Below are 18,868 nucleotides of genomic sequence, written 5' to 3'. Positions count from 1 at the left end.
TCCCAATTGGTTGGCCTCTGTGTTGCGCTCAAATGCCGGCGGCAGCTCTGCGCAAAGTTCCAGGAGGATTGCCCTCGGGGACCTAAAGCGGCTGATGAGTCAGTTATCATCATGTGCCAGCAAATCCTCTCTGTCTCTGAACACACACTCTCTACAAATTGCACCATTTGCAAAGTCTCCTAATACTGCTAAAGCAGCCATTGTTTATAATGGTATGCACTGCACCACTTTGCGCATGGTTTATATCCACTCGTGTAATTGCAGACACATGGGAGTGTTAATTGTTTATCAGTGTTAATTGTTCATGTGTCTCAGATGTGCACATAACAGTCTGAGGACTAATTGTTTTCATATTTATTTATTATAACAGATCGTTGACGTGAAAAAGAGCATAAACCACTTTTTTATGCCTACGCATTCTTTGTACATGAGGCCCCAGGAGAGGATGCTGTGAAGTGACGAGCATGCATCCACGACCTGTGGCGTCATCAGCCACAAGACAAAGATAGTGAGGCTTCTCATCTCTTACAATCCAATGTTTTGCAGAGAAAACTTGCATCCTGGCCTTCACGTGGATATTACTTTGACACTTGCCATCTACCATAAAAGCCCTGTGGATCAGTGACAGCTCACATGGAAGATTTGGTCCATGGATTCATTGACAGCAAATTCTTTTCCCACAAGCTGGAGCCTCAGCAGAAATTGACATGACTTATTTTTTTAGCCTTCAACTGTCCAGTCCTGGTGGGCACATGCCCACAGCAGCAATAGATTTCTACTGCTGGAACCAGGAGTAGAATCTGATGAGCTCCCTGCAGTTGTACTTCATCCAACCAGGTTGGATTCATTCTGAGCTGTTTTTCTGCTCATACAACAATATGATACCCATAACATACTGTATGCTAACAACACCAAAGAGATGTATGACCCACTTTCATTTTGCAAATGTTTCACTTAGTATTTTTAAAAGGCCTTTTATTTTAACTTGGAGGGCTGGCCTTCATTTATTTACAGTTATGTTGAGCAACACACAAAAAACACAAATATTAAATCACATGGAAAAGCTAAAAAGTTCATGTAAATATCAGAAAAAATATATACAAGATAAAACAGTTTTTGGGTGATAGAACTGAGCAGCAAACAGGGCAGTAACTAAAACTATTCACCACTAAAAACTACTGAAGAGTGATCTATGGTGGCACACTTACGTGGTGGGTACAGGAAGGCATATGTGATGTGTTTGTCTGCTCTGTAGTTGGTGCAAGACTGGCTGTAGGTTGGAAGGATTCTGGCATCGGGTCTCACACAGCTGGACAAAACTTCAGGCAGAGAAGTCACCTCCACCTGGAGGACCACATATTCAGACACACCAACAGGCAGAGAGATAAGTTCTACTGACATCTGCTTTTAAAGTTTAACAGCTCAAGGTATCAACAGTACCTCAACGGTACCTCAGACTTTTAAGGTTGCTGTAATTAAACCTTTACTTAAAAAAAACCTACTCTTGATTCAGAAGTGTTGGCTAATTATCGACCTATATCCAATCTCCCTTTTTTGTCTAAAGTTCTTGAAAAAATAGTTGCAGTTCAACTTTGTGATCATTTACATAGAAATAATCTGTTTGAAGAGTTTCAGTCAGGATTCAGAGTGCATCATAGCACAGAAACAGCACTGGTGAAAGTTACCAATGATCTCCTCTTAGCCTCTGATAGCGGACTTGTTTCTGTGCTTGTCCTGTTGGATCTCAGTGCTGCATTTGATACGATCGATCACAGCATTCTGTTACAGAGACTTGAACATGTTATTGGGATTAAAGGAACTGCATTAGGCTGGTTTAAGTCATATTTATCTGATAGATTCCAGTTTGTTCTTGTAAATGAAGAATATTCCTCACACATTGGAGTAAGTCATGGAGTTCCTCAGGGTTCTGTGCTTGGACCGATTCTTTTCACTTTATACATGCTTCCATTAGGTAACATTATTAGACAGCATGGCATAAATTTCCATTGTTATGCTGATGATACTCAGCTGTACTTATCTATGAAACCAGATGAAACCAACAGGTTGGTCAGACTACAAGCCTGTCTTAAAGACATAAAGACCTGGATGACTCAGAACTGTCTGCTTTTAAATTCAGACAAAACTGAAGTTGTTCTCTTTGGACCTGAGCGCTTCAGGGAGAAATTGTCTAGTTATATAGTTACTCTAGATGCTATTTCCTTGGCTTCTAGTTCTACAGTGAGGCCCCTTGGAGTTATTTTTGACCAGAATTTATCATTTGACGCACATATAAAACTGTTTTCTAGGACTGCCTTCTTTCACCTTCGTAATATTGCTAAAATCAGGAACATCCTGTCTCAGGGTGATGCAGAGAAACTAGTTCATGCATTTCTTACTTCAAGATTGGACTACTGTAATTCCTTATTATTGGGCTGTCCCACAGATTCTCTGAAAAGCCTCCAGCTGATCCAAAATGCTGCAGCCAGAGTTCTGATGAGATGTAACAGGAGAGATCATGTTTCTCCAGTTTTAGCTTCTCTTCATTGGCTCCCTGTTAAATTCAGAATAGAATTTAAGATTCTTCTTCTCACATATAAAGCTCTTAATGACCGAGCTCCATCATATCTTAAAGATCTCATTGTAAGATATTTTCCTAACAGAGCACTTCGCTCCCAAACTGCAGGTTTACTTGTTGTTCCCAGAGTTTCTAAAAGTAGAATGGGAGGTAGAGCCTTCAGTTATCAGGCCCCTCTCTTGTGGAATAAGCTGCCAGTAAATGTCCGGGAAGCAGACACCCTTTCCACTTTTAAGATTAGGCTTAAAACTTTTCTTTTCGATAAAGCTTATAGTTAGGGATGGCTCAGGTAATCCTGAAACATCCCATAGTTAAGCTGCTATAGGCTTAGACTGCTGGGGGACCTCATCTGTCACACCTTTCCTCACTTTGCTCTCTTTTTCCCCCTGTTTAATTTCTCAAATGATTTTATGTACATGTGACATTATTGTGGTTATTAACTTGTGTTTCCCTGTTCCAACAGGTATCCTTTGAATGGTGTTTATGGTGTCTTTCCCCCCTATTTTCTGTCTTCTCAAACCCCAGCTGGTTACCCTTCCTGGTTCTGGTTCTGCCAGAGGTTTCTTCCTGGTTCTGGTTCTGCCAGAGGTTTCTTCCTGGTTCTGGTTCTGCCAGAGGTTTCTTCCTGGTTCTGGTTCTGCCAGAGGTTTCTTCCTGTTAAAAGGGAGTCGTTCCTTTCCACAGTCCCTCAGGCTCAGGACGGGAGATTGGACTGAAGACAAGTTTTGGTGCAATCTGTTGGTTTCCTTAGCTAGGATATTAATTTTTGAATTGGCTCTATATTAATTCATTGGATTTCATTGGATTATGATTACAATGAATTGAATTCCAATTGGCTTGAATTGGACTATATTATCTAAGTGCCTTGAGATGACAACTGTTGTAATTTGGCGTTATATAAATAAAATTGAATTGAATTGAATTGAATTGAATTGAATTGAACAGTGAAAAGCAAGCAAGACAGTAAAGAGTTGGGACAATGTCTAATTTAACATTTGCCAGGAGAGGGTGCTGGAAGCAAAGAAAATTCTAAATCGGTCACAATAATCTTCACTTGCGATAAACCAACAGGACAAGTACAGATGACACAAATTAAGTTGAATAAAGGCCCCTACCACAAGAGATTGTGCTGTAGTGTTGTTAGGAAGAGCCTTTCATTATACTGCCTTTTCTTGTTTTTACTCATTCTCATTGATCCAAATAATTCTATGTAGTCTCCTTTCAGTGTGTGCCTCCACATGATTAGAGATATGAGCCACATTTGTGGCGGTTGTGGTGGGATTTGTTTCATCCTGCCAACTATTCTTTCACACAGACAGCATACCAGTTCTGTGACTATATCTGCTAGAAGTTTCACACAGCTGTGTGAGGTGTAATAGACTTGAACAGGTCGTGTGGAGGCTCAGTTCCATCATGTGTCCCAGGAAGGTATGAACCAGTACCCCTTTGCTTTTCTTGCTATGACAAGTCAAGATGTCAGCTTTCAAAAGGTTTCATTTCATGTAGAAATTGAGCTGTGGAGTGAAAAGACTGTTTGAAGTGAATCCCATTGAGGAATGTTAAATAGTCCACACTAACAGTATATGGCAGGCAGTGGCGTGCACTTTTTGAAGGAAAGAAAAAAAAATGGGCACATATAGCGAGTCCTCACCACTGTAGAGCGTTTTGGCTCCCAAGAGGGCACTTTAGCATGCGTTTTTCAACAATTGGGCCACAAGAGGGGGCAGTCGCACCCCCTGCAACCCCTTTGTGCATGCCACTGATGGCAGGTTTTAATCTTATCTAGGTTCTACATAGAACTTTACTGTGCACTATACAGTATACAGCACTTCTTGTGGATTTTGTCTTTGTTTCTAGACAGAGGAAAAGTCTGCCTGACACAGGCACAGCTATCTGGATAGACAGGTTATCAATACCCGAGCAGTTCAAAATCCCATGTCAGTCTCATCAAATCTGCGATGGAGCTCAGGACACACTGCATATTATGGCTCAAAGTAGAAATGTACCAGTAGGGACCAGTCAGACCCTTTCTATTTCAGGAGGTGATGTTTTCCTGGAAAATACAACTGTCCCTATATGAAACTACAGAGATGATGGCTGACTACAGGAAGCAGAAAAGTAGCTACATCTAGCTGATTGTCAATGTTGAATCAGAGACAATAATCACTAACTTCAAGTACCTTGGCATCCACTTCACTGACGACATCCCATGGACTCTCCACACACAACACACATTTATGAAATGCAGACAGAGACTGTCTCAAGTGTCCTAACTGGCAGCATTATCTCCTGGTATGGGAACTGTACTGCCCGTAACCGCGGTGCCCTGCAATAAGTGGTAAACTCACACACATGCACCTTTCCCTTCCCTGCAGAAGATTTATACAAAGGCAGTGAGGCTGTGAGCCCAAAACCTCATGAGGGACGTGTCAAATCCAAATAATAGATTGTTCAGGCTACTGAGGTCAGGCAGACACAGCAGCTGCTCTGCCAAAAATGAAGTGACTGAATATAGTTTTTTCACCAGCAGGCTATCTAGATTATTAACATACACACTTCACTGTAAACAACTTAAATACAAATGGAAAACATACATTTCCTGTTTCTTACTCTGACAGTGACACTGAACAGAAAAACAGAAAACTGTCATTTACTTATAACACTCAAGTCTCTACAGTACTCAACACTTTATTCTGATATTATTGCAGTATTATTGTCCCACAAGTCTGTTCTATCCCTTTTATAACTTCCTCTTTTACTTATTTCTACAATTTAGCAAGATTTTTTTATCCCAATGTTTTACATTCCTCTTTTTTGTTATTGCTTGTGATTGTTTCTTAATTTCTGTTCCTTTATTATTAACAAAGCTTAGACAGTGGATCCCGTTGCAGCATAATCCTGCAGATAGGTACAAACAGCTCTTTGCATGGTCAGCATTTGAACCATATAAAACTCCTGCAAACAGCTGTAAAGACCAAATAAACAAGTGCAGTATTTCATTTTGTAAAAACCTGGATTACTATCATTAATCTGACTTTTTCCAGACTCTTTATATACTGCAGATGAGTCAGCATTTGACCTATAGGTTCCTAAAGCCAGACACACAGCTTCCTCTGAGCTCTTTGTGATGATTTACTGAAATTTGAAATGTGAGTTTCTTTCTCTTTACAGTACTTTGTTCTGTTGCATAGGCAGGCTGTTAAGATAAAGGGTGGGTTTTGAGGCTCCCTCTTAATCTTGTTATGAGAATGTGACGCAGATGGTGAGTTCAAATCTCATCATGCCAGAAGTCAGAGAGTTGGGAATCTCTGCCGTCACTAAAATGAGGTTCGTATGATGTGGTTAAATACACTGCATCAAAATGCATAGTTTTCTGATCGATCAGATGCAATTGTTTCAGTAGAGATGAAATCTGAATAATAAAAGGTTTGGTGCAGTCGGCCTTCATTTCTTTGTAGGTGATATGTGAAGAAAAGATATTTTACAGTACAGAAACAAGGAGTATATCCTGAGCAGTACCTGTCTGCTGACCGTGTAGGATGTCCACAGAGGCATAGACAGAGTTTCACTGTAGCCACTAATGTAGTCACTGTTGTGGAGAATGGAATATTTGGTACGGAAGAGGACAGCAGGCCGACCATACGGCAGATTCCTGCTGTCTAAGAGACAAATGGACACAACGGCAATGAAACAGAATGCTGCAATAAACAACAGTGAAAGCTGAAATTCATCACAATACGTTTCAGTGAGCATCATGATACTAATAAAAATAAAGTTTCCATTTCAACATGGTTTATAGTTTTTACTTATGGACTAATATCTGAATCTAAAGAAACCTGCATAAGGAGAAGGTCACTTATAAATCAGAATTTCATGAATACCATGAAAGACTGACCATCAATAGCTTGCCTCAATCGCTGGTTTAGCTCCTCCACTTTGTTCTGTAAGAGACAGAGCCACAGTGACTCCAGGTTATAGCCTCGTACAAGGGTCACTTTCAAACCTCTTTGGCCCCTACTTTTTACACGTAACTGCAAAAAGATTGAAGATTGAAACAATCTACATGGTAATCACAAACACAGCAAATATAAAGTAAAAAACAGTGCAGTGCAGAGCTGGGTCTAGTTCACCTCAATCCAATCAGCTCAACTCACACACTGATTCTGCCAGAACTGTGTACAAAAAAATCATTTTTGTGTTTGCTCTTGAACAGATTTTGATCAAACAAACTGAATGAAGGTGAACTGACTCCATCTCATATGGTGTTTTTCAGCTCTACAGGAAGACACAAAGCAACCAGTTGTAACACATTTTGTATCAAAAAGCTACATATGATCTGATGATCACAGATGACAGGCACATGCAGATTATTCTTTTTACAAGTCTCCTTTGTGAAAAAAAAGGTTGACTGCATTGAATTAGCAAAACTTCAAGAGACTAACAAACAAAATAAATCTTCCTATCAGTAACTGGTTAAGGTTCAGTAACTGGTTGAGGTTCAGATGCTGCAGGGGCCTTGAGGGAAAAATGTTTAGTTTTAAACATATGAGCTTGTGTTCCTTTAATGTTGCATTACAGATCCAAACAATCTTCACCTTTTCACTAAGTTCTACTTCACAATAATAAAATGATTCAGCTCTCCTAAATGCCTAAGGAGGCAAAGAGTTAGATTCTCTTAGCAATTCTTTTTCATGAACTGAACAGTAAATGTGTTTTTACATGCATGATATACATGAAAAACTGGACTAGGCTAACGACTTTATGATGGTACAGAGCAGTCAGTAATAATTTGTGGCAATTTTAGCAGCCAAAAAAGTTACAGTTACTAACATAAGCAGTATGATAAATTAAACAGCTGTCATCTTTCTCATCTCTTCTTATTCCAAATACTGACAACATTCTATTTTTCATTTAGAGATGGTCCTGATAGTCCTCTCTTGTCATCAATGTGAGATTTTTGCAATACGCTGTAAAAAATTTGAGGCAAACTATAATAATAAAGTGTGACTTAGAGTTACATTAAAAGGTAGGCCATTCAGAATCCTGGAGAGCTTTCTGTAGTTCTTGTGTAGAGGGCTTCATCCAAGCACTTCATCAATAAAAAAAGCTCTCATGACAGTGTTGACAACCCAGCTCACATGTGGTGATGTATGCGGAATCGGCTCCAGTAAACGAGCTTCTGGGTTTGTTGTCATCATCTCTATCTGACTGATGACACAGGTCCAACTTGAGATAGAGAGACAGAAAAGCTTTTACTCTATTTTACTGCTCACCAGGGTGACCATCTCGATCCATAAAATTGATTGATTGGTTGAAAAGTAGAACACTTCTTGTGTCATTTGGCACAGCTCAGCCTTTTCTCCCTGTTTCCCTTCCTTAAGAACGGCTTCTTGACAGCCACCCTTCCATGGAGACCATTTCTGATGAGGCTTGGGCCAACAGTAGATGGATCAGCTGAAGGTCCAGATGCATCTCTCAGGTCCTGTCAGGTCACAGCTGGATTTTTTCCTCTTTCTTAAGGACATCACTTTCAGATCCTGTTCATCTGCTGGAGATAGTTTTTTAGGCCTGACACTTCTTCTTTTGTCCTCCACTTGTCCAGTTTCCTCAAATGTTTTAAGGACACACTGCACACCATGCTGAGATATGCAAAGTTTTCAGCTAATAGCTCTTTGGGAATCACCTTGTTGCTGCAGAAATCCTATTTTCTGTCTGTCAAACTGTGTTTTCTTTGCTGTTTTTCATAGATGCAGCTAAAGAAATGGGAACAAATGATGTGTCTTTGTGACAGGCTGCTGGTGACAAAGTGCCTAAAGATACAATTTAAAATTACTTCTTTGCTAAGACTAATACTGGTTCATCCCTTGAGTTAGGAGTCGTTTTTCTGCTTGAATGATGCCTAGATCACAGTTAAGTAGCTTAACAAAACAAAACATTCCTTTGAAAATGGTCAGGTACAAGGACTGGACTGAAAACGAGTGAAAAAGCAGCCAATATCCAAATAGTCTAAAGAAAACATTTGAAAGACCTTCAAAAAGCCTGTTTTGGTGAGTGTGTGCTGCTTAAAGACCACTTTAAAAGATTACAAGAAAGTCTGGCTGCTTGGAAGGAAACAGAAAGAAATGAGGTCTGGATCAGAACTAATGCTCAGTTACTGCATATGTGAGCTGAGCTGCCAAAAACTAATGTTTATCTTTACATTCTGCAGCAAGCTTTGACTGGGTTTGCCACTCAGTCATCATGGCTCACCTTTTCCTCACAGCTGCAACCCAAGTCATCTGTTACCATAGGAACAAGACCAAGGGCTGTTGGCCTGGACAATTCCTCTGGCATGGTGGGCCTGAAGGGGGGGCTTCTCAGCAGGTGGTTCAGACTGCCATGGGTTCCATTATTAGAGGCTGGTTTCAGACCTAGAAGATCTGAAAGTGGGAAAAGTAAGTTTAAAATCAGCTCAAGGACTGAAAGTAGAATATAAACCATTCTGATTCTAGAACTTTACAATACTCAAGGACCAGGAAACTATGCCTTACCACACATGATGTTATAAAGCTCAATGTTTTCAAATGCTGGAACTTTAGTCTTGAATTTAAATGTTGGTCCATAGCCCAAGAAAATTGTCTGAAAATGACAGTTGATATCACAGGTGACATGATTTGTAACAATAAACTAAGGAAAACTTTTAATTTCTATAATAATTTTCTTCCAATGACATTCATTTTCATTTGTAGCATAATGTAAACTTCTCCCTCTGAAGCCAGAGCCCAAAACATTTCTAGTTACACAACAGAGCATTGTAGAATATTGCTTTTTGCTGTTGTCAAAACACCTGTGATGTGTATGAAACATGCACATATCACCACTTTGCCTGTAAGTAATGGTTCAGCTTTACATCCTAATAGCAGTGATTTTATGTTAGTCCAAGAGGATATTGGAAACGTGAAAAAGACCAGCTACATTCTATATAAAATACCTGCATACTGTTGATCTTATTGTCATATCCGTGGTCCCCCAGGAAGCCGCAATGTCTCTTGCCTTCAGGAACTTTCCTGAAACAATGGTTGAACAAGGGTTTTTCTTTTTAGATCTGATGCTGTCAGTTACCTTCAGATGACACAAAATGTAGAATGAAATCCTCCTGTCTACAGCCTCAGGGTATATTCACATTTGTAGTTTGGTTTTCTCATACAGACCAAAGCTGAAGCTGACATACATATACATATGTCAGTACATATATTCTGCTCATGGAACTAATGATATTCTAAATTAATGTTCCGTGACAGACTAAAACTGCTTTTTGGATGCAAGTATGCTGAGTATGCTGGTAATTATTTTTCTTTTAGGGATTTTTTTGGCACTAGCGGCCTTTATTGGAAAGTTGCTCGACAGGAAATGAGGGCAGAGGACACTCACCGAAGGGCCGTCCGCAGGCTGGGACTCGAAACAGGGACGGCTGCATCGAGGAGCTTCAGCCTCTTTATATGGGACGCCTGCTCAACTAGTTGAACTAACCAGCGCCCCAAAGTAGTATTTTAACCAAGGGAGATCTAAAGAAGACTTTTTGAAATGTAAGGAGACAAAAATGCTCCAGAGGTTTCTGTGTTGAGCATGTAAAGGTATGCTGCAGGAAAACTGTGGCTCTTACTCCTGGACCAAGCTCTACCAAATCAATTACTATCAGTTTGGATATCTTTGGTCAAATGGAACTATACCACAGGTTAAAGCGTACCAAAACCGACCTTCTCCGGGAGATTTCAGTGAACTTATCTGGCGCACAATTGTGTGTGTGTGTGTTTCTGTATATTTGGATGACAGTGTTCATGCTTATTAAAATGAGCTGCTCTACGAAACAATCGCACCAGACTTTGTTTTAATTTAAGTAACCTGTGACCCTGACGGCGCCTTTTCATTGCATGGTACAGTACAGTTTTTTTTCTTTTTCATAGTAGGTGAACAGTGTAACTGATACTTTTTACAGTCATGTTACGCCCCTTGGCCATGGAAGAAGAGGTGCAGTGGTGTGGGACGCGTCGGCTTTCGAGCAACTGTAGGTATGCGTTTAGCATTCTAAGCTAAGCTAATGTCATTTTCTTGCTCTGAAGGTTAGATTAGTCACTGTTATGCCTGCCAATCTTTTTAAATGCCTTTTAAATACCGTTGTGAATGGCAATGTTATATTAATGGAGCAGGAGGAATGGTGTATTCCTATGTGACTCTAGCTAATTGGTCCCTCTAATTGCATGACACTTACCAGCCTGTCACTCAAATGCAGCAGGCTGTGGCTGCAAATGGTATGTGTACTATCAGCTGTAGTCTCTGCTCTCTTCCTGGTTGTCTACCCTCTGACATTGCTGCAGGTATGGTGTGCTGCTCCTGCAGCTCTGTTCTTCTTGTAAAATGAAATAATTTTGCTTATTCTAGCTGTTTCTTTTTGCAGCTTGTTTCGGTGTAGGCCCTCGCTTGGCTACTGTTGGATTACCGCTGGTACATCCCTCATTCTTGATGGTATTGTGCGAAGTGTGTGTTTCTAGGCCTTAGATTAGTTGATTGAGCTCAAGCTCGTTCTCTCCCTGGAGCCAACAAGCATTTGCCTGATCGGTATGTATGGTTTACCTCTCATGGCGTGCACTTCCTTACCGTCCTACATGCCAGCTAACAACTTCTTTCATGCGTTATAGGATCTTTAAGGCTGGATTGAGGCCTTCTAGTGAGGCCTTTCACAGCAGCTAACCCTGCAGCCACTGTGGTCTACACCTGTGAAGCTGAGCTAATACCTTAGCTGTAACTTTGCTGTTGTTTTGCCTTTTCGGTTTGTTTTGCTTTAATTCATTTTAACTACCTTATTCTGAGGAAATTGTTTGGTCAGCTCACCTAGCCTGCCCATGTGACTGAGGCGGCTATCACCTGCATGGAGCTGGGAGTTCTTTTTATTCATTGTAACGTGGGATTGTGATCCATGGAGTAACTGTGTTGGATATAAGATCTAGGTTGATATTGATGATCTGGAAAACTCTTCTGACCTGTCACTCTCTTTTATTCTGCATTCTTTAGGTGCTGATGGACTGAGGCGGTGGTGGCTGCCCTCTCCTGTTTGCGTGCCGTGTTTAGCCCTGTACTCGTGGACGTGGGCCTTCCCCATTTTGTGTGCCTGTGTGAGGTGACATAACTGTGATGCCACTACTCCGGAATTGCTAGCCCCACCGCGAGCGATCACAGAGCATGGCGCTCCCTCAAATTGTGCAAAAACTGTTAGAAGCAGGTAAAATCTAATAATATATCTGAGTCTGATGCCCGTTACCGAGTAGAACAAGTCACAGAGAGCTTGGCTGCATACTCTGTCTGTCACAGATTTACACATTAATGAGGTCGCCATAGTAAACCTCTGTTCAGTCCTGGAACGGCTGGATGCTGTGGAGCCTCAAATGGGACGAGGACGACCAACCATCAACATCCCATTCGAGTCCATTGAAAGATATTCATTAAATGGTTTAAAAATAAAGGAAATCGGCGTAGGCCACCAGACCATCCATCGGAGGATGAAAAGCAACGGATTGAGGTAGCAGACTCCTTATTACTGTTACTTGTAAAGGAACCGTGTCCACAACTAAGCTTAATTGTTGCCATTTGATGCTTTGTGCCAAAGTTATAACCTGATCATTGTTGATGTGACTGCCACGAAAAAAAAACTTTTATAACGTAGATCAGCGGCTCCCTTCTATGTCCCAACTGGGTTGGCACCCTCAATCCCCCACACCTTAAACCGGGCGGGCAGTTACGTCCGCTGTTCATTCATGGAACGGGGGTTTACAGCCACTGCTATGTCAGACCTCACCCGGCAACAAAGAATTCTGTTTTCTGATTGGCTGAGACCCGTGCCCATATTAATGTGACGGGTGGGCCTGCATCTTGGCACAAATCTCTCCGATGTTTGACGCAATCAAAGACAGTTTAAGCCTCAAATCTTTCTCAACAGCATCCAGTCTTGTTTATTCTTAACTGCTGTCAGAGCAGAGAAATCAGCCTCGCATAGATCAGTTACATTTAGTCATTTAGCAGACGCTTTCATCCAAAACGACTTACAGAAAAACGGAACAATAGTGTGAAAAGAGACGTTTGTGCGTTAGTGATGTTATGTATTAATTATTCTTAAACACAGCTCTCTTATACTCGATTAAGAGTATTCAAGAATTAAACCATACAACAACTATAAATTGATTTTATAATGACCGACGCTTTGTTGCATTACTGTGTAGTCAGTCCTCATCTAAAGGTCAACATGTGCTGTGTCAGGTCGGGTCTCACAACAAAATCAAGTCAAAGGAAGAAGGAGAGAGTTGTCATGTTTCAGATTTTCAGTGTAAGAAAGACAACTGCCAGTCAAAGCTTTGTCCTGGTGATTAAACACTGTTATAAATGGGGGGATTTGAGAACTAGGACATACCTTGTATTGTTGGACCTGTAGTTCAGCTATTTATTTTTTTATTTTTTTTTCATGTGCGCCCCCAGTCGTAGTGCTGGTGTTGTACCTGGCAACATGCCACTTCCTCTCCACCAGCAGGTGAATCTCCTCAATACGCCGATTGCTGGCGTAGTGCAGTCTCTTGGGCAGGTACTGTTTTAAGTACGGCTTGAAGTGCTGGTCTGCTTTCTTACACTTGAAGAGAAAATAATTTGTCATTGCAAATTTGTGTAAAATGTGCCAATTCTACATCCTGTTCCTCTACATTTAAACAAAAGTGTAATTTAGATTTTTCTATTTGATTTACAGAATTCTCCATCAGTCCTTGTTCCACTTTTTTTTCACACAGTATGTTTTCTTCATGGTCTAATATTCTGCAAGAAAATATAATACTTACAGTGAGATTTGCAACAACAGTCTTAGGGTCGTCTGAAAAAAGAACAGTGGTTATACACAACTTTTCAAAGCACTTGTTCATATAAAGTCTAACAATATACATTAACAGTTCAACGCCCAGCCACTGAGGAGCACGATCCAGTGTATTTATAGTGCCAGTCCCAAGCCTGGATAAAATGGTGACATCAGGTAGGGCATCCTGTGTAAAACGTGCCAAATCAATGAAGTGAGATGTCTAATAAAGGGAGAGGCCGAAAGCAGAAGAAGAATATACTTTAACAGTTCACCTTCAGAAAAAATATGAACATGCACTTCATCTATTCAGTTCAACTGTGCATTATAAAAATGTTGTAACACCTAAGTAATATTTCAGAATGACTCTCTAAAAATGTAACATTTTTAAGGCTTGAAGAATAAAAGCACAGAAATGTCAGCGGACAAAAGCAGATGTTGGATCAGGTCTTAATGGTTCATTTAAAGTATTTTGTTATCAAAAACCAGGCTGGCAGAACAAGTGGAACAAACTAAAGTTAATATGTTCTAAAAAAATTCATCAGAAAAGAAAAATGTCTTTATCTGTAGCTATTGTACTGCATGTGCTGTACAGTGCAGTGATCAGTTAATTTAAATTCAAATCAATAAAATGTAATAATCATATTGTGGCAGTATAAATCCTGATTAAAGATATGCAATTGTTGAACATTTCTCAATAATCAGATTGACTTCTTTCTGGAAATTAACGAGACTTAGGATGTGTCTAGGGGTATTTTGTGGGAGTCTATGAAAGCCTATATTAGGGGGCAAGTTATCTCTTATGTAGCACTTAAGAACAAAGAGCAGATATTGAGAGACACTATGCGCTTTTGCCTATGCCAGATCTTTTTTAAGAGAAATGACTGTTGCCAACTGAATTTAATACACTTATGGCTTGGAAAGCGGAAAAAATAAAGAAATAAATCGATCCAGACTGGTCTATTGTGACCATGGAGATAAAGCAGGAGGCTTCTTGAACTTCAACTTAGACAACAGTCAGCTGAACAAATCATCCCAGGAATCTTACTCTGTACAACCCTCAAGCCAATAATGACCAATTTAAACAATACTATTCTACCCTATATCAATTGGAGGTAGATATTAGTTAGTTGGAAATCTACTAATTTCTTGACTCTTTGGATATCCCAGATTTCTCCAGATGCTCAGTCATTCTTAGAACAACCATTGTCGCTTGAGCAAATAGCAAATGCTATCAAGTTGCCTCGAACAGGGAGGGTGCCAGGTTCCCTGGACGAAGATCCCATAGAGTTTAACGGGGGAAATTTTCTTCGAAACCTGTATCTGTTCTAAAATCAGTCTATGATGAATCACTGGCCAGTGTAAAATGACCACAAATGCTTACCCAAGCCACAATGTCAGTCTTACTAAAAAAGATCATGAGCAGTGTAGCTCATACAGGCCAGTATTCTGTGCTGCGACTATAGCATTTTAACTAAAGCCCTTAGACCAGGGATGGGCAACTTAAATGATGGAGGGGGCCACAATTTTTCATCAGCGCTACCAGGGGGCCACATAGGACAGCTCTCTGGTTGACGGCTTTGCTTTGCGGTAAGACGTACTGCATCACTTCCTCTTACCTTGTGTGTGCACTGTGTCATTTCTCGCTCCTCTTGAACTACTAATAATCACCTTATTTCTCCCCATAATTTACACATCTTGCATAGTTAACTCTATCCCATACTTGTTATATTCTAACGCTCACTCTTACAGATCTTTAGTCTTTATTTTTCACTTTTTAGCGGTGTGTCGGGTTCTCTAGCTTAGCATGGCTACCAGTTCTCTTCCTCTATCTCCTGCTTTCACCTGCTCCGTGTGTCAGATGTTTAGTTACTCCTCTGCCTCCTTTAGTGGTAATGGTACATGTAACAAATGTAGTCTTTTTGTAGTTTTGGAGGCGAGGTTATCTGAATTGGAAGCTCGGCTCTGCACTGTTGAAAACCACCCGATAGCGAGCCAGGCCCCTTTAGTCAGTGCGGAGCCACCTAGCGTAGCTCGCTCTGTTAGTCGTCCCCGAGCAGATCCCGAGCAGCCGGGACTTAAGAGTGTCTGGGTGACTGTCAGGAAGAGGAGTCATAGTCCTAAAGTCAAGCCCGTGGTTCACCATCAACCTGTCCACGTTTCTAATAGATTTTCCCCACTCAGCGACACACCCGCTGAGGACCAAACCCTGGTAATTGGCAGCTCTATAGTCAGAAACGTGGCATTAGCGATACCAGCGACCAGTCAAATGCATTCCAGGGGCCAGAGCGGGCGACATAGAATCCTATTTAAAACTGCTGGCTAAGGATAAGCGTAAATCCGGTAAAATAGTTATTCACGTTGCACACCGTAGGAAACAATGCTTGAACTGCTCCTGCAGTTTCTCAATATCGGTCTTATATTTGTTAAGTAAGCTTTCGCACTCTGGGACACTTCTTCGCATCTCCTCACAAGCAGGAAAGTGTGTCAAATTCGGATGATGGGATGAAACTCCCTCTTTGAACAGGTCTAATTTGCGCTGAAATGCGTTGATGTGTGCACACAGGTCACACACAGTTTGGTCTCTCCCCTGCAACTTTGTGTTCAGGTCATTGAGGTGTGCAGTAATGTCAGAAAGGAATGCCATGTCGCACAGAAAAGCTGTGTCTTTGAGTTTCCTGCAGTAAGCACTCATATCACCACGAACGCTGTCTTCCAAAAACACTGGAATTTTGGAGTACAGCGCAAAAAAACGCTCAAGACACTTCCCCTGACTCATCCATCGGACCTCGCTGTGCATTTGTAAATCTTCATATGCGTCGTCTACTTCATCCAAAAAGGCTATAAATCTCCTGTGACTGAGGGATCTGTTCCCTCCTCGGATGAGATTTGGTACTTCAGTCACCAAGTCCATAACATGGCTAAAGTTCAGGGTCTTGGCCCAAAATCAATAGGACTTCTCATACACTTGATGTATGATACAGTGCAGTACAGGGCAGTTCTATCCGCTTTGTTGAAGGAGCCCTGTGAATCCGGTGCGTCTCCCCTGCATTACAGGTATTCCATCCGTAACAACAGCCGATAGCTTATCCAAGCCGCCATGAGCGTTTGCAACACTATTAACGGCGTTGAATATGTCCATGCCCTTGGTGGTATCGTGCAAAGATACCATTTTTAGTTACTCCTCGTGCACTTCAAACAAACTGTAAACGGTTCTTGTGAAAATCAGCAGCTGGCTGACATCCATCAAATCTGTACTTTCATCCAAGGCCAGGGAGAAGTACTTGCAGTCATGCATAACTTGTTTCATCTTCCCCTCAGCATGATCATTAATGTCAAAAATTCTACCAGTCACTGTACAAAGAGACCGTATCAAAGTTTTTAACCAGGTTAGCATCACCAAAATTTGTGATTTGAGGTCGGCAATGAGAGCAGTCCTGGCAGCTTCAGTATACTTCTCGTATTTAACTTTGTCCAAGGTGTTGTAGTGGCGACATAGGTTGAAATTTTTCATGGCTGATAGCGTCTCCAAGCAAACTAGGTACACAGGTTTGCCTTTAAATTCGGTGAACAGATAATCCACTTCCCATTTCACCTCAAAGACACCATTTTCTTGATTGAGTTCATGCTTTTCGCCATGGCTTGATCTCTCGTCCTCAATGTTGGAGAAGACCCGGTGGAAGCACGTAGGAAGATGCGACTGCATAGGAACTCTGATATTACAACTTAAAAGTGATCAGGCGCGGTAGATGACACACTTTTATAATTTTCAGAAATTAATCTGGGGGCCACTACGAATGAGGGCGAGGGCCACATGCGGCCCGGGGGCCGCCAGTTGCCCATCCCTGCCTTAGACCCTATTATTCCCATCATTATTTATGAGGATCAAACAGAATTTATTTTCCAGACAGCAATCATTTTTGTAAGAAGGTTGCTTAATGTGCTATTTTCCCCCAATTCAATAATACAACCTGAAGTTATCCTAAGCCTTGACGCTCAAAAGGTTTGAGAGAATCAAATGGACCTATCTTTACACAGGTTTAGAACAATTTGGATCGCTATCAGGTCAGATGGTAGGATTAAGAGTATATTGAGGGCGAAACAAACCGTAAAACTTTGCTTTATGCTAATTACCTGCTTTTGCAAATATCAGATTAAATTGGGAGCATGCCCCACCTTCTCTACCTGCTCCAAAAATTCAGTAGCATATCAGGATATAAAGTTAATTCATCAAAATCTTTACAATTTCCAATGAATGATCTGGCAAGACAGATCGTAATCGGCCCTTTAAAATTGGAAATGACAAATTTACTTTCCTGGGAATAGAAATAGCAGGTTCAGTCAAGGCTATATTTGTATTTTTAGACCGTGCCAAAAACGGTTTTGGATAGTTGGTCAAAACTCCCATTCTCCTTGGCAGGACAGATACATGCAGAGAGGATCACTGAAATCTCAAGGTTTCTTTATCTATTTCAAATAATTCCCATTTCTTTCCCAAAATCCTATTTTCCCTAGGTGGATCACTTTATCTCTATGTTCATATGGAATAAAAAAACCTGCACATATAAAGAAGGCAAGCCTGTAAGGAGATAAATGCAAGGGTGGTTTAGGTTTGCCAAATTCCTCATTTTATTATTGGTCAGCCAATGTTGTTAAGCTGACATGTTGTCTCACCATGTTTGCAGATAGAGAAGGTCCAGTCTGGACTGGTATGGAACTGAGAGTTACATTACCAGTTTCCTCGATTTCAATCTTAATCCTGAACTGAACTCAAACTTAGTGGTCCAAAATTCGATAAAGATCTGGTGCCAGTTCAGAAAACATTTTAATCGAAAAAATGCATGCAGCTTTTCCAATAATGTTTACTCATCTCTTTGCACCATCTCAAACAGATCAGGCACTTACAGTTTGGCATAGAGGTGAATTGGTCTACTTTCAAGATCTCTTTATTGATGGCAGCTTTGCATAATTTAAATTTCTGTCTGAAGCCCACAGCTTATCAAAGTCTCATTACTTCAGGTAGCTTCAAGTTCAGAGTTTGGCCTCTAAAGACTTCCCAGGGTATCCATCTCCACCCTCAAAAGACCTATTGTATTCAGTCCCAAGTTTAAAATTAAATGCACTTAACAAAGGAGCAAAATCTAAAATATGAGCATTAATTCTGAATAGTATCCTTATATATGGGATAAAGCCAGAGCAGCGTGGGAAGGAGAAGTTGGAGAAGCTTTACCAGAAGATCTCTGCAAAAATACCATACAGCATATACACACCCTCTTTCTGTATCAGACATGGTTTGATTCGATTTAAGGTTGTTCACAGGTTATGACAGACTATCTCAATTATACTCAATGTCCTATGTCAATATTCCCCTGTTTCTTTGGGACACGTTTTGGTCATGTCTGTCTTTCCATGGTTTCTAGGTGATACAT

The 18,868-nt window shown here is 40.8% G+C and overlaps 1 protein-coding gene across 1 annotated transcript in view; it reads right to left on the bottom strand.

Moving 5' to 3' along the window:
* The window catches only part of enpp2 (ectonucleotide pyrophosphatase/phosphodiesterase 2), a 69,365-nt gene that overhangs the window by 4,430 nt on the left and 46,067 nt on the right, over window positions 1–18,868 (bottom strand). The window contains exons 14-21 of the mRNA XM_072395028.1: window positions 13,429–13,460; window positions 13,099–13,226; window positions 9,546–9,621; window positions 9,106–9,193; window positions 8,825–8,994; window positions 6,471–6,516; window positions 6,095–6,234; window positions 1,209–1,344 (exon numbers count right to left, since the gene is read on the bottom strand). Of these exons, the coding sequence (XP_072251129.1) occupies window positions 1,209–1,344; window positions 6,095–6,234; window positions 6,471–6,516; window positions 8,825–8,994; window positions 9,106–9,193; window positions 9,546–9,621; window positions 13,099–13,226; window positions 13,429–13,460 (816 nt within the window). The remainder of the gene's footprint in view (window positions 1–1,208; window positions 1,345–6,094; window positions 6,235–6,470; window positions 6,517–8,824; window positions 8,995–9,105; window positions 9,194–9,545; window positions 9,622–13,098; window positions 13,227–13,428; window positions 13,461–18,868) is intronic.

Source organism: Leuresthes tenuis, unplaced genomic scaffold (assembly GCF_036924035.1).
Source record: "Leuresthes tenuis unplaced genomic scaffold, fLeuTen1.0.hap1 SCAF_10, whole genome shotgun sequence".
In the NCBI taxonomy this organism is placed as follows: domain Eukaryota; kingdom Metazoa; phylum Chordata; class Actinopteri; order Atheriniformes; family Atherinopsidae; genus Leuresthes; species Leuresthes tenuis.
Note: the sequence above shows the minus strand (reverse complement) of the source record. Positions and strands in the feature narration are given on the sequence as shown.